This window comes from Carassius auratus, chromosome 8 (genome assembly GCF_003368295.1).
Source record: "Carassius auratus strain Wakin chromosome 8, ASM336829v1, whole genome shotgun sequence".
NCBI lineage: Eukaryota > Metazoa > Chordata > Actinopteri > Cypriniformes > Cyprinidae > Carassius > Carassius auratus.
This window is the reverse complement of record NC_039250.1, coordinates 13,259,487-13,274,290: the sequence shown is the minus strand read 5'-3', so window position 1 is coordinate 13,274,290 and position 14,804 is coordinate 13,259,487. Positions and strand designations below refer to the sequence as shown.

At 36.1% G+C, this 14,804-nt stretch overlaps 1 protein-coding gene across 1 annotated transcript in view; it reads left to right on the top strand.

Annotated features, from left to right (window-relative positions):
• Positions 1-5,122: 5,122 nt before the first annotated feature.
• LOC113107334 (disintegrin and metalloproteinase domain-containing protein 9-like) overlaps positions 5,123-14,804 on the top strand; it is a 42,333-nt gene continuing 32,651 nt past the window's right edge. Inside the window, exons 1-3 of the mRNA XM_026269760.1 lie at positions 5,123-5,524; positions 9,223-9,320; positions 12,481-12,539. Coding sequence (XP_026125545.1) covers positions 5,443-5,524; positions 9,223-9,320; positions 12,481-12,539 — 239 coding nt within the window. The 5' untranslated portion in view covers positions 5,123-5,442. The remainder of the gene's footprint in view (positions 5,525-9,222; positions 9,321-12,480; positions 12,540-14,804) is intronic.

Genomic DNA, 14,804 nt, shown 5'->3' with positions numbered 1-14,804 from the left:
ATAAAATATACAGCAGGATTGGTCATATATAGCATAAAGCAAAGATTTTAATAATATTTTTTTTTTTCCGAAATAGTGGTTAAGACACTCGGGCGTTTTGGAAAACTATTTTAAGATAAATATACTTTAAATAAAAAATGTAAACGCCTGAAAGTGTTTCAAGTAACTCAACCACTTTCCAAGCAGCAGGCAAACAAACCATGTAAGATCCTTTCCTCGTGCACATTATCAGAAAGAACTGATTGATTTTTGAATTGATGATGTAACATAGAACTGCTTATATAACTGATTTGATAAAACAATAACCAAACTGGCTGACATGGAGCAGGTAAAGCTCTTTTCTCAGAGGTAACTATTCATCCACACTGCTCCTTAAAACAGTAATATCTTTAATGTGAAAAGTGAAAATATTTACAGTACTAATTAAATATGTTATATGCAAATATAAAAAAAATAAACAGAAACAGTTCTTTGGTGCTGAAATACGCAACAAAGATGGACTTAAAGGGTTGTCTTACAGGTTTGGAACGACATGTGTGTGAGTTATTAATGACATAATTTTCATTTTTCGGTGAACTAACCCTTTAAGATATAAAGGGTTGCTTAACTCATAACTCATATCACATATTAAATCATAATTTACCTTCATCAAACATATACACCCACGTATCAAGACTTGAAGAGTTCATTTACAACAACAGATAACTGTTTTTATAAATTTTCTTAAATCATGATTTTTTTTTTTTAATCCTGCATTTTATCAATCAAAACTGCAGTTGGTTTGTTTTTATTTAATAATAATACTAACTAAACAATACCGCTAACACAATAAAAACATAACATAAAAAAAACATGATTTATGAAAATGTATAAAAAATGGAGTTATCAGTTTTTGCAAACAAACTCTTCACTTTTTCCTAACAGCATCCATTTCCATTGAGGTATTCACATAAATGATTGAGGTGAAGTGCTATGCAGTGCTGTGTGTTGTGTGTTTTGGGGTACAACAGCTTGTCCCTGGAGCAGAACCCTAATAGGTACATGTTAGTACCTTAGAGTAGTAATACGTACCCTTAAGGTACTAATATGTCCTTTTAGGGTTCTGCTCCACCCAAAAGGTAAAATTCTGTCCCCTTATTTGTTTAGAGCTATATTCCCTGCCTAAGTATAAGTATAACGGTGTATGGCCACTGAACATGCTTTAGGCATGCTGAGCCTTGGTGCTCATGTGGAAGATACAGGTTCAGTTCTGGTTCTGATCCTCTATCACGGTGGCAGAGCATCAATATAGACTGTGAACAGGCAGAACAGGCTCTTCTTCAATCCTCTGTATTATCTTTGCCCTCAGGCTGTGATTGGTCACCTCATGCTTCTGTAAGCGTCACCCTACAATGTTGGTGGGCTGCTGATTTCAGTCCCATCCCACCACTGAGCTTGAATTGATTCAGAATCTGCTTCTGCTGTTGTCTTCAGAGAGCCTCCTGGTGGCACAATATCATAAAATATTTTTTTTTCCTTGTTGAAAAGTACTTGCTGTATAAATTACTTAACTGGATAACTACTGAACATTTTACCTTTTAGAAAAAAAAGGTGTCGGCTAATTACAAACTTAAAAGTAGAGATCAAATCGGGGTTGCATGATTTTGAAAAAAGTTTACTCTTCACAAAAAACTTAAATCGTTACATAATCAGAGTTTTATTTTAAAAAAAAAATCTTTCCACTCAAGTTTCCATAGGCCATTTCCCCATAATTCAATATGATTATAAAATATTAATAATTAAAAATGTTGTTCAATATATTAAACATAATAAATATGTAATTAATTAAATAATTCTACTCTACTGTTAAATAAAAAAAAAAACAACAACAACAAAAAGACATTCAGTGCCACACTAGCATATAATTAACACATTATATATCACATATTGCTTTGCCCTAAAATCAGACACTGATTCAAACCTCAGCATGGAAGACTAAGTGAACCCACTTTGGTCCTTGTTGTTGAAGCAGCAGCAGTGTGATTGGCTGGCTGCCTCCTCCTTGACCTCCCTCTGCAGCACCTCTAGAATGCTTTCACGCTCCTCCAAGCGTCCCACAGAGAGATACCATCTGCCCTCACACTCTCTCTTTGCCTCCTGAACCATTAACACCTCATCATGTATGAAACAATTGTATGACACATTTTTTTTTTACATTTATGTTCGTATTTTCAGATCTATCCTGGAAAGCCAAAAAAAAAAAAAAAAGATCTTTCAATATCTGGATCATGTCAAAGATGACCAAAAGGGTTTCTGTCAAATAAAATGTCCTGAGTGTTTGGAGATTTTTTTTAACTGGCTTTTGTGAAGTGTAAGATAAACCCCCTTTAATAGTATGCTACCAAACAATTTTTTGCCAGTGAAGAGAGAGACTGTCATGCTCCCAATCACATTCTATAGCTCATTAGCTCAATAATTAAGATACATTTAGAGGGCTGTCTGTAATAAATGTTTAATATTTCCACCGTTGAATCAATGCTGGAGCTTTCACTATACAACATAATGAATATGATTATCAAACAGTGGCTGTTTCAGATACAGTGACTGCCTACAGAGACAGAACCAAAGCCTGGTGCCATTGAAGAACCTTTTAAAGTTCCACAAAACAATGTTCTTTTTTTATTTCTTTATTAATCCAAGTAAAGAAATCACAGACTAATACACCGATCTGCAAAACATCTGCTGATGGATTTCATAACTGGGATTATAGACATATTTGGAATTTATAAGCTAAACACGTCCATTATAAAAAACTGGCTTGACTATGCTTTCATAATTATCCATGAAGAAATGAAAGACACCTGGTGTTTACCAAAGACTGTATAAGGTGTTTACATGTGAAAGTTAACGAAGCAGCATAAACAAACCAGAAACAAGTCAAGTCACCTTTATTTATGTAGTGCTTTAAAGAAAATACATTGTGTCAAAGCAACTGAACAACATTCATTAGGAAAACAGTGTGTCAATAATGCAAAATGACAGTTAAAGGCAGTGGAGAAATCATTTTAAAAATGAACAGGTGTACCGCAAGGTTCCATTCTTGTGCCCTTGCTTTTTACATTGTATATTAATGATTTGCCAGACTCATGTCCCACAGCAGGATTTCAAATGTACGTGGATGATGCAGTGGTTTATGTGCGAGGAAGAAGTGTGCAGGCAGTTTCTGATGAACTTACAAAACAACTGCAAAATGTAGCGGTGTGGTTTCAAAATGCAGGTCTGACATTGAATGTTAAAAAGACTATGTCTGTTTGCTTTGCCTCAAGATTTAAGTCCATACCAGATGAACTAAATTTATGGATAAATTGGCAAAAGATCCAGCAGGTCTCAGAGGTCAAAAACCTGGGCCTTGTACTTGAAATTTGACAGTCATATTAAAAAAATATGTTGAGTTGCCAAAGCAAGTTTTTTTTTTACATTAAGACTAATCAGGGACTGCCTACCGTTTCATGCTTCTCACACCTTCATGCATGCCATGATCTTCTCGCATATAAGTTACTGCATCTGTACATGGTCACAAGCTACTGTCACTACACTTAAGCCAGTTCAAATGATTTATAACAGAGCTGTTAAAATCTTAGATAGGAAACCCATTAGGTTACATCCTTGTATTAGTCTAAGGAAGTTAAATATTTTATCTTTTGCAAATTATTAAATTCTCTTTGTTGAAGCTGATGCATAAATGTTCAAATCAGATTCCGAGACGCAATACTTTGTTTGGACAATCAGTTTTCTCTGTACAAGGCACAAAGGTCTGAAATTTTTTGACCACTGAACTTAAAGGAGAATCAAACTGTGTCGTTTTTAAACACAAACTCAAAGACACTTTAATCAGAAGTCAAATATGTGACCACTGATTGTCAGCTTTGTTGATATTGTTTTATATTGTATTATTTTGTTTATTTTAACTGTGTATTGTTTAATTTTTGTAAAGGCTCACTACTAGGGACGGACATTGAGAATTAGCTTCGGCTAAAATGTTGTAGTATGTAACATGTGTTTATGTGACATACTTTTCCCTATTCAAATAAAAAATAAATTATATTATTATATTACATGCAGAGCATTTAGGTCCTATAATTAACACCTCTGTTTTTTCAGAATTTAGCGGTAAGAAATTACTCTTCATACAGTTTTTTATATCGACTATGCATTCCATTAGTTTTTCAAATTGGTGTGTTTCACTGGGCTGGGAAGAAATATAGAGCTGAGTATCATCAGCATAACAGTGAAAGCTAACACCATATTTCCTGATGATATCTCCCAAGGGTAAAATAAAAAACGTGAAGAGTAGCGGACCTAGTACTGAGCCTTGAGGTACTCCATACTGGACTTGTGATCGATATGATACCTCTTCATTCACTGCTACGAATTGATGGCGGTCTTATAAGTATGATTTAAACCATGCTAATGCACTTCCATTAATGCCAACAAAGTGTTAAAGTCTTTGAGATTCGAGATTGGTCTATAATTAACTAGTTCTTTGGGTCAAGTTGTGTTTTTTTTTTTATGAGAGGCTTAATAACAGCCAGTTTGAAGGTTTTGGGGACATATCCTAATGACAAAGTAAAGTCATCCAAGGTAATTACGCTCTACTATTAAAATCTAATTTATACATGTACAATCTTTGAAAAGCATCAGTTGTTGGAGGTCTCCCGATAACACGATGCACTCTTTTGAGGGGTCGAGTCGAACTATTTTACTTGTAGTTTGTTTAGTTCCTTAACAGTTCACTCTCATTTTTTCTTCGCTTCCTTGGTGACAATTAATAGAATACTTTGACTTAACTACAAATAAACGATAGTTGTTTCAATAGGGGAAAACGTCGTAGTTAAGTTTGATTAGTACACAGTGAGCTAAATGTGTAGTTTTTAGGCTATCACTAACTAAAAAGCATAAAAACCAGTCTAGTGCACTACTTTAAAAGGCGATTTTTTTTCCTTCCCTTAGTACCTTCTTTTGCTAGCGACCGAGAGTTATTAAAAAGCACATGTGGATCGGTGTTCTGGTGGTTTGTATTGTCAGAGCACAGCAGTACAAAGTAAAGGGTTAAAATGCAGTCTGTTGGGTGGCGCATGCTCAGTCTCGCGCTCTACAGTCGGGGCGCATTGAGCGAGTCATCTAATCCAGAGATTTACAACAGACAACTGAAACTGCACCATTAGCTGCCATACAAACACATACGGATAACTCCACAACAAACTTATTACACGAGGATAAAGTGTAGCAAAATAACCAGGTAGCTGAAAAATGTGCGGAATATTTTAATTTATTTCTCCACGGGAACGTTATGTGGAGAGAGGGCTTATTGCCATTGCCTGGAGGACAACGCCTGGATAAGGAAGAGAGGACAACATTTGACGTGACTTTGGGACGGCGGTTTGTTCGGGATACTTCACAGACATGCTGAATGCAGTTTGCTGTCGTCTCGCTCAAGGCTTCTTTATGTGTCTGATGCTGCACGCGCTCATCGACTGCACTGGAGGTGAGAGACCACACCTGATGTCCACAACTCTTCACACTGCTGGCTCTTTGATACAAGATATTTTTGTTCACTTAAAATAACACTAGGATATAGGGACCAATATGGCAAGCCGGCTTAACGTCTTCCTTAAAACGAAATAGCTGCTATTATGTTACTAGCACGTTCTAAGTAGTAGTAAAAACTAATATATATATATATATATTTGTTTCTTTACTAACTTTCCATTAGATACCAGAATTTGTTCCAATTACTAGTATCTATTCATTTAGTCAATATTATCTTAGTATTTAATAATTCGTAACAAAATATCTTTGCTGGAAACCTGGTAACAAACTGTAAAATGTTGCCATTGAATTCTATTATTAGTAGAATCTGTAGCCAGCTGCTCACTTCCAACTGGTATTGTTTCAGATGTTACTGCTAGCTGTTTTAGATTAACTGTCAACTGTTTATTTACCTGCTAGTATCAGTTTCAGGTTTCCCAGTTGACACTAGGAACTACACTTCTTGCGTGTTCCAGTTTTGCTAGCAACATTTATTTTTTATTTTTTTATTTTACTAGCACAATCTTTTTTTTGCTGTTGTTGTTGTTTAACTGTAAAGTAATAATTCTGAGTAGCTGTTAGATGTAGCTGACTGTGATTTTGGTGATGTGATGCAGAAGACGTGGACAGAATCCAATCATAAAAATGTAATTTACAGTAAAGTGCGGAATATCACAGAATTTGGCAAATTTTAAAGGAATAACTCAAAAGTGGGGCTGTCCTCATCATTAATTGCATATGGGCCATTGTTTAGGAATATAAAGGTGCAAAAATATTACTACTGACATTTTAGCTTCGTGTACTTCATTTCCAGAGCTGGTCTGAGGTCCGCTTCAAAGCATTTCAGAATTTCATTTGATAATCTTTTTTTGTCATATCATGCAGACACACAAACTCCTCAAAGATCTTCACAACAACCTGTCAAAATGTAACATTTAAGAAATTTGTATTGAATGAAAAAAAAAGAACATAATACTTTTAATAATATATTTCCCAGGGCCTTGGGTGGGTATGTTGGGGGGGGTGTGGGGAACAAAATAAAGCTGATCAAACGCTATATAAATGACAGGTAAAACTTAACTGTAGTGAGATAAAAGTTACTAGAAACACATTCATGTCTTACTAATTACTTTGCTGTCCACATTGTATCTTAAATACTGGTAAAACTGGAATAAAAACCTCTAACTATTGGGTTAGTTATTAACAACTAATTACTGGTGTGTAATGAATAGTTACTGTCACAATTGGAAAGAGTTAATGCAGTGTTAGCAACAAATGCAGATCCACAGAAGTTGATGGCAAAAATGAGCAGTTAGTGACTAGTAACAATACAACAGTATATTAACAAATGACTGATATGTGATGAATATATTATTGTAACCTATTTAATGGATACTCTTTACTTTTGTAATAAATATTAGTATCAAGTGTATACTTTCATTAAATGTTGAAAAACCTGCGAGTCACTGTTGGATTATTTGTGATTACAAATTTTGGACTAGTAACATATAAGTGCAGTTCAGTTACAAAGATTAAATGATAAAAAAGCTTGCCATAGACCTTATGCTCTTATTGGTATACGTTGTTTGAGTTTGAGCCTTTCAGAGCAAAGCTGTACTCTTGTCTGTCCTATAGAGAGATTTGATTTTGATAGGAAACAATATCATGTCTTGTCTATATACCTTCTCCTCTGCCTCGCCTGGCTGTGTGAAGGTTAAAGAAGCTTAAGCAGTTCAATAATAGCGTATTTGTTTAAAGAAGTTTAAAGAAATGAATTAAATTATTGCTCATTGTTCATGTTAACTAATGTAGTTAATTACAAATGAAAGGATTTAGTGAAATGTTACCAAAACAAGTCTTGAGTGACACGTAGCTAGTACAGCAGGAAAATGTAGTTTAAAAAAATGGTAATGCTTTATTTTAAGGACCAGTTATTACTATTAGATAGTTACTTATTAGCATGCATATTACTAGCGTATTGGCTGTTTTTTAGTAGGCCTACTTATTACTAGGCATGTACAACCTAAAATGCCTAAACTTTACAACTAACTTACTATTAGTAAGCAGCAAATTAGAAGTTTATTGAAGGAAAACCAGTCCTGTGAGTGGCAGTTGTGTGGAAGAAAATGGCTTGTTGATGTAAGAGGACAGAGGAGAATGGGCAGAGGTTAGAGATGATAGAAGGCAACAGTAACTCACATAACCACTCGTTAAAAACAAGGTATGCAGAAAATCATCTCTGAACACACAATACATTGAACCCTGAAGCAGATGGGCTACAGCCGCAGAAGACTACACAGGGTGCTGCTCCTGTCAGATGAGAACAGGAAACAGAGGCTACAAGTCCTAACAAAAGAGAAGATTGGAAAAACGTTGCCTGGTCTGATGAGTCTGATGAGATGGTAAAGTCAGAATTTGGTGTAAAGAACATGAAAGCATGGATCCATCCTGCCTTGTCTCAATGGTTCAGGCTGGCTGAACCATTGGCACACTTTGGGCCCCTTGGTTCCAAATGAGGATCATTTAAACGGCACAGCCTAAATGAGTGTTGTTATTGATCATGTCCATCTCTTTATGACTACCGTGTACCCATCTTCTGATGGCTACTTCCAATAAGGTAATGCACAATGTCACAAAGCTCAAATCATCTCAGACTGGTCTCTTGAACATGACAATGAGTTCACTTTACTCAAATGGCCTCTACAGTCACCAGATATCAATCCAATGGAGCAGGTTTGTCAATATGGACCAATGTCAATATGGACCAAAATCTCTTGTTTCCATCACCTTGTTGAATCTATGCCACGAAGAATTAAAGCAGTTCTGAAGGCCAAAGGGGGTCCAACCCGGTACTAGCAAGTTATACCTAATAAAGTGGCCAGTGAGTGTATATATAATATTCTCAAAAATTCAGCACATTATTTTATTAGTTTTCATGGCACACATACATGATAAATGAAAGATGTGGTGACAGCGCAGCACTGGTCTGATGGAGCATGTGACAGTTCTGTCCACACTGACTACATTTAGCTCTGTGTAATACGTGTACTGAAAGTCGAGTTAATGACTTCTTACTTACATATACACGTATTTTAGTATTTAAGGTATAGAAACGGAGAGGCTCCTACACTAGCGCTAACACACATGCTATTAGAGAAACGGAGGGTGTGTTCTGATCTGAGAATGATGTGAATGTCTGAAGGACATCAAGATAAATCTGAGATTTACAGTGAATGTTCAGTGAAGAGACCAAGCAAGCAAGCATTATGAATTGTTCTGTCTGGTCTGCGCTTCATTCTTTTCGGGAAAGCAGCAGCTTGTTGCGTGATGACTCAGGAGCGGGTGGGATGCCTTTCCTTCCTGAGGTCTTGATACCCGTGGCAGCACAGCACTGTTTCCACCTACAGGAAACACTTGGCACTTGATTGCCAACCAGTCAATTGTATTATCTAATTACCCATGATGATCACAATAGCAGTGAAATATAAACATGTTTTGTTGCAGTGGGAGAAATAATAGAGAGAAATAGATGGAGAAATGAATGGCATTGCCTGTAGATCCAGTCAGTGCCAGATATTGAAGTCTCACCGTTTTCCTGCATAGCTTGTATAATTCATTGTGTGTGTACTGTGACGGGACGGTCTCTGTTCATAGGCTCAGTAAGCCAGCAGACGTCCCAGCTCTCCTCGTATGAGGTGACGGTACCGAGACGCATCAGCAGACAGAGGAGAAACCAGGCCAGTGCAGATAAGGTAAACAATCCCCCTCTCACACACACATTTGCTTTTTAATCACACACGTTCAGCATTTGGAAAATCAATTACATTAATGTAAAAACAAGGTGAAGTTTGGGCTTTTAAAAGTAGAGAAAGTATTTGATTATTGACTCTCTGGTATGACTGTTATTGTATTGTTTAGTTCTAGAAAATTATTGAAAAATAGTTACAAAAATTCAATTCATAAATACAATAATTCAATGCTCATCGTCCAAAATCAATATGTTTATTATCTCTGAATTAACAATGTATTAACTGATTGATTTTTGGCTGCATAAAGCCAAGAATGTCAAAGTGGTACAACTTTCCTGATGTCGCAATGTAAAAAAAAGGGAAAAAAAGAAAATAAATTCATTATTAGAAAGATGAAATTCTTGGAAAGAACTTGCATTATTATATTTTAGAGAAAAACTGTGTTCTGAACCACAAAAATATAAACCACATCATATTTTGCACGTTTTGTGCAGCTTGTCAGTGCACAATGGTTCGGTGTAGTTACTGCTCCATGTGATTTACTGCTGATTACAGAACCTGCTTTAATGCTTTTTTTAGCCCTATTGAAAGCACATCATATGACTACTTCAATGGTTTGTTTTCATGAGCTCCACTCACTACCATTAGTTCTGTGGACAGGATCTTTAGCATGTCCCTCTCATTCTCTCTATGTCCTCTTTTCCGTTAATTGTGACCTGTCAGTGATTTTGTATATGCTCATATCTACATCAGTGGTGTTTCAAAGATAGTGCCACAGGAACCATCTGGCCAGCACACATGCCCAGCAGCGTGGGCGCAGTTATTAAAAGTCTGCTTCTGCCAGGAGCTCGCTGAGAGATACACGGCACAAACACACAAACACACACACAACACTCGTATCACCTCTGTGTCATTGAGAAACAGTGGGCCGCTCAGAGTTTGATAGATGACAGAGGGTTTAGGAAAACCCAGTGTTGCAGAAGAAGAAACATTCAGTTGATTAAAAAAAAAAAACGAATCAACATTATCCATTTTACGACATTTTCATGAACAACATTTGTTTGTAACAGAACATTTAAAAAGGCAACTTTTGTTCACTTTATCTTGAATTCCCCTTATGTTATTAACTTATTAATAAGTCATTGATGTATAGATCGACCCATATTATACCTGTATTCACATAGAGTTGATGTTTTCATGTGTTGCGTGATTCTCTGCGCCGAAGTAGCAGTGCTTCGCCTGTGCTTCCCCATAATATAGTCCCAAGTCAATATCTGCCTAGGAAATCGCCTAGTGTTAATCTGGATCGCTATTTGTACTCGTTGTGAATACGCAGGCCACAAGAAGTAATTAGGTGGGGTTTTTTTATTTTTTTGATCACTTTTACTCAGGCCATGCTAGCTGGCAAAAAAGGATTCCATTCATTGTGCTAAGCTAAGCTAACGCCGACCCAGTCAAACTAAAACAATGCATGCACTGACACAAAAATGCATTTGCCCACCTATCTAAATGTAGGAAATAATGTGAATAAGCCCTATTTCAAAAAACGGTGGAGTGTTCCTTTAAGGAGAGACAAAGAGCAAAAGGAAATGTCACAGAACATGTGCGTGTGTTTAGGCAGGTGAAAAACTGGGTAAAAAAAAATAATATTCTGTCACACCCACACACTATAGCCACCACTTCCTGGAAGCAATCTGTTTCCCCTCATATTATTTTAACCCATATTAATTAAATACACTAAACATGAACATTAAATTTCATTAAAGGGACACTAAGCAGGAATTACTCCCATCTAGTGGTGAAATTGTATTTTGCATTCGAACTAATTTTGCTCGCCAGCGCCTCGCTTTTTCAAATACGCGTTGCATCTACGGTAGGCGATATGTACCAAAAAGCTTTGACGGGATGTCTTCTAATAGCACTTCGTCGAGTTTTCCTTCAGGTGAACAGGTGTGTTATTTCAAACAAACTGCAACATGACAACTAACAAACGAATGTTACAGTATGAATTACTGACTGTGGAAAACATGAAATATTGTAATTAGTAGTTATGTCTAATTTATTTGTTATATTTTCTGAATTATATGCATTGTTAGATATAAAAAAATATTATAATATAGACTGTAACACTGACTTACCTGTCGAGAAGAAAACTGGCCACTTCAGCGTCTCTTTTGAAATCTTTATCCAGCATTAGCTCTTTCCACCTAGAAAAAGCTTCCCCGACATTAACTCTTGTTTTCTGTAATCTACGGTCACGTTTCCTTTTACGTTCTATTTTTGACTGTTTTGGCGACGATGTTTTCTTCTCCTGTGGCGCGGCATATGTATGGTCCATAATAAGAATGCAATCCAGACTTTTAAACTTGCCGGTGCAGTTTCAAGCGCCTCTCACTGCTCTGCACCTGCGTTTCTGGCTCTGACTGAAAACGCGTTGTGGAAACGCGCTGGCTTAGTACTTTTTGTCCCTCTCTGCTATTATAATTTTGCAAGATGGCGGAACTACATGGAAGCCTCAGCCGACCTACCCGTCCCATGTATATAAAGATAACAAATTCTTCATTTACAAGGATTAGTTTAAACATTGGCATAGGTATTTGTACACCATTGAGGGCATATTTATGAATAAAAATATTGATTTTAGATAATAAAATACCTAAAAAGTTACTTATTGTCCCTTTAAGAGTCTATTAATGGTGTGTCTCCATTCTCAAACAAATGAAGACATTCTAGCTTTATTAGAATGCAATGCTTATTGCAATAGAAAACACTGTAACGGTTTCCAGTGATAACGAAATACATTTGTCTGCTGTGGTGCAAATTTTACTTAGGCCTATTAATAAGGAAGGGTGGGGGCAAAATTGTTTTGCCTATGTCACGATAAGAGTTAAATCCGGCCCTGCGAATGTGTATTTTTACCTAGAATTTTACCTAGAATACAAACTTAACAAAATGTACTTTTTTGTTTGGTTTCATCAGAAACGTACTAAGTTTGAAATGAGTCATCTTTGATGGGAAAGAGAGACCACTTACTGTAGGACGGGAAGCAGGACAGGGGGGAAGTCAAAATATATTTGACTCCTTTCACATCCTCTTTATGCTGCTTGTTTTCTTAACCTGTAAATGAGTAATGGTTTGATGGTTTATCATTTTTTTTTTTTAGGTGTCATACATAATCCAAGCTCAAGGAAAAGAACATGTCGTCCTCCTGGAGAGAAATGAGTGAGTATTTTCCTTCAGCTGCTCTCACTCTCTCCCCTAAAGTCAATACACTTGGCCAAAAACTGTTTATGTTTGATCTGTACAGATGGGGAAAAGCGAGAACAAATGTAGAACGTGTTTACAATGTTTAATCTCGTGGCCAGAATTGTGCTTTTCACAACAGAAATGATGAAACCAAAGTTGTACATTGAGAGAACGCAGTGTTTCCCATCATTGATCCTGGATGCACACCAACACTACAGATCTGACTCATCCACTCCAGCTCTTGGAGTCTCTACTGGTGGCCTGGTGTGTTTTATTATAAAGAGATTTAAAGTTACACTTGGTGTGCCTCCAGAAGCAGGGTTATGAAACACTGGGTAATATAAGCCGAAATTCAGTTTTTCACTCTTGGTTTGTAATTAACAATGCATTTTGCAGGGATCATTGTTTTGTGCGGTAAACATTAAGACTGATTCTTTATTGGTGTTTTATCAGCTTGTCACAATAATAAATAATAATCATTAGACTATAAACAACAAAACGTGTTTTTGTTATTATTAATTCTATTTAAGCAAGATTTTTTTTTTCATCTCTGAAATGTAGTTTTATACTCTTTCCTTGCTTTTGTTTGCCACTATTAAGCTTAAAATTATATGTACTTCTTACTTGATTGTTATGAAAAAAAAAAGTATAAAACTGATCTTGATAAATTAATACTTTTATTCAGCAAGGATGCATTGAATTGCTAATTGTAGTCGCAGAAAGTACATATACATTTCTATTTCAAATAAAAACGTTCTATTTAACAAATAATCCTGAAAAATATTATACATATAAATATTATACTTAACATTGATAATAATCATAAATGTTTCTTGAGCAACAAATCAGTACAGTTATTTCCGAAGGATCATTTGTCACTAAAGACTGGAGGAATGATGCTGAAAATTCAGCTTTGCATCACAGGAATAAATTACATTTTAAAATATATTCACATAGAAACTTTTATTTCACATAGCAGTGCTCATATGACCTGTGTCGATGTTGGTAAATAACCGATTATTGCTTTATTTCTTTTCAGAACCAAAGTGTTAAACAGTGTTTTAATTTGACTGTAATAGGGTGAAATGTTTCCTAGTTTCTAACATCTATACCTCCATACTTAAATAATTACCATCTCCTTCCTTAATTAATTACCATAATAACATTTCTCTTAGTAGATTGTTTAGTTGTAATATTTCTGTGTTTGTTGAGTACAGAATGCGGCAGTTTTAATGCTGTTCGCTTTTCCCCTGCCAGCATTTGAGCCTCATTCAAGTTAATGCATGGGATTAATGAAGCTTCATTGTCCTTGTGCCATCCTATCCTAAAAGAAACTAAAGGTTTTAGAAGGTTGTTCACTGTTGTATTGCATAGTGTGCCTTACACCAAAGCTGCAAAAGCTCTCAGAATGCAAAAAATGTCTGGTCTTTATTTCGAAATATTGCGACATGTAGGCGGACATTGTTGAATGACCACTACCTCATTGCCAAACAGATAAAGTTCCTTGATAATATCAGACTTGTCATGCAGCTGAACAAAGCTGAGGTGTGGACGTTTTACTTCTCCTGTTTGATAATGTTATCTTATGTAATGCAGGTTGATGCCGGATAAAACCTGCCAATACTCCTCTAACGCTTATCCAGAACATTCTGTGCTCTTCACTCTAATATTTAGATACTCAAGCAGCAAAAACATTCTTTTTTTTTTCTTTAGCTCAACAGTTTGTTGCTTTTTTGAAGGGCTGGAGCTGCAAAATGTTTGGGAAATGTGCCTTCAGAGTAGAAATTCTAATTATAAAAATTATATTTGACATTTACATTTAATCATTTAGCAGATGTTTTTTAACCAGAGAGACTTACAAATGAGAACAATAGAAGCAAGAGAACAACACTGAATACAAGTGCCATGACAAGTCTCAGTTAGTCTAGGACAGAACATATAAAAGACAAGAAAAAAAGGTAAGTGGTAGTATTAGTTGGTTAAGTGCTGGCGAAAAAGATGAGCCTGTAGGTGTGTTTTGAAAATGAGTAAAGACTCAGCTGTACGAATTGAGATTGGTAGGTCATTCCACCAGCTGGGCACAGTCCAGGAAAAGGTCCGTAAGAGTGATTTTGAACTTCTTTGGGATGGCACCACAAGGCGTCTTTCACTTGCAGAGCACAGATTTCTGGAGGGCACATAAGATTGAACTAGTGAGTTTAGGTATGTTGATGCCGTGCCAGTGGTCATCTTGTGCCGCGT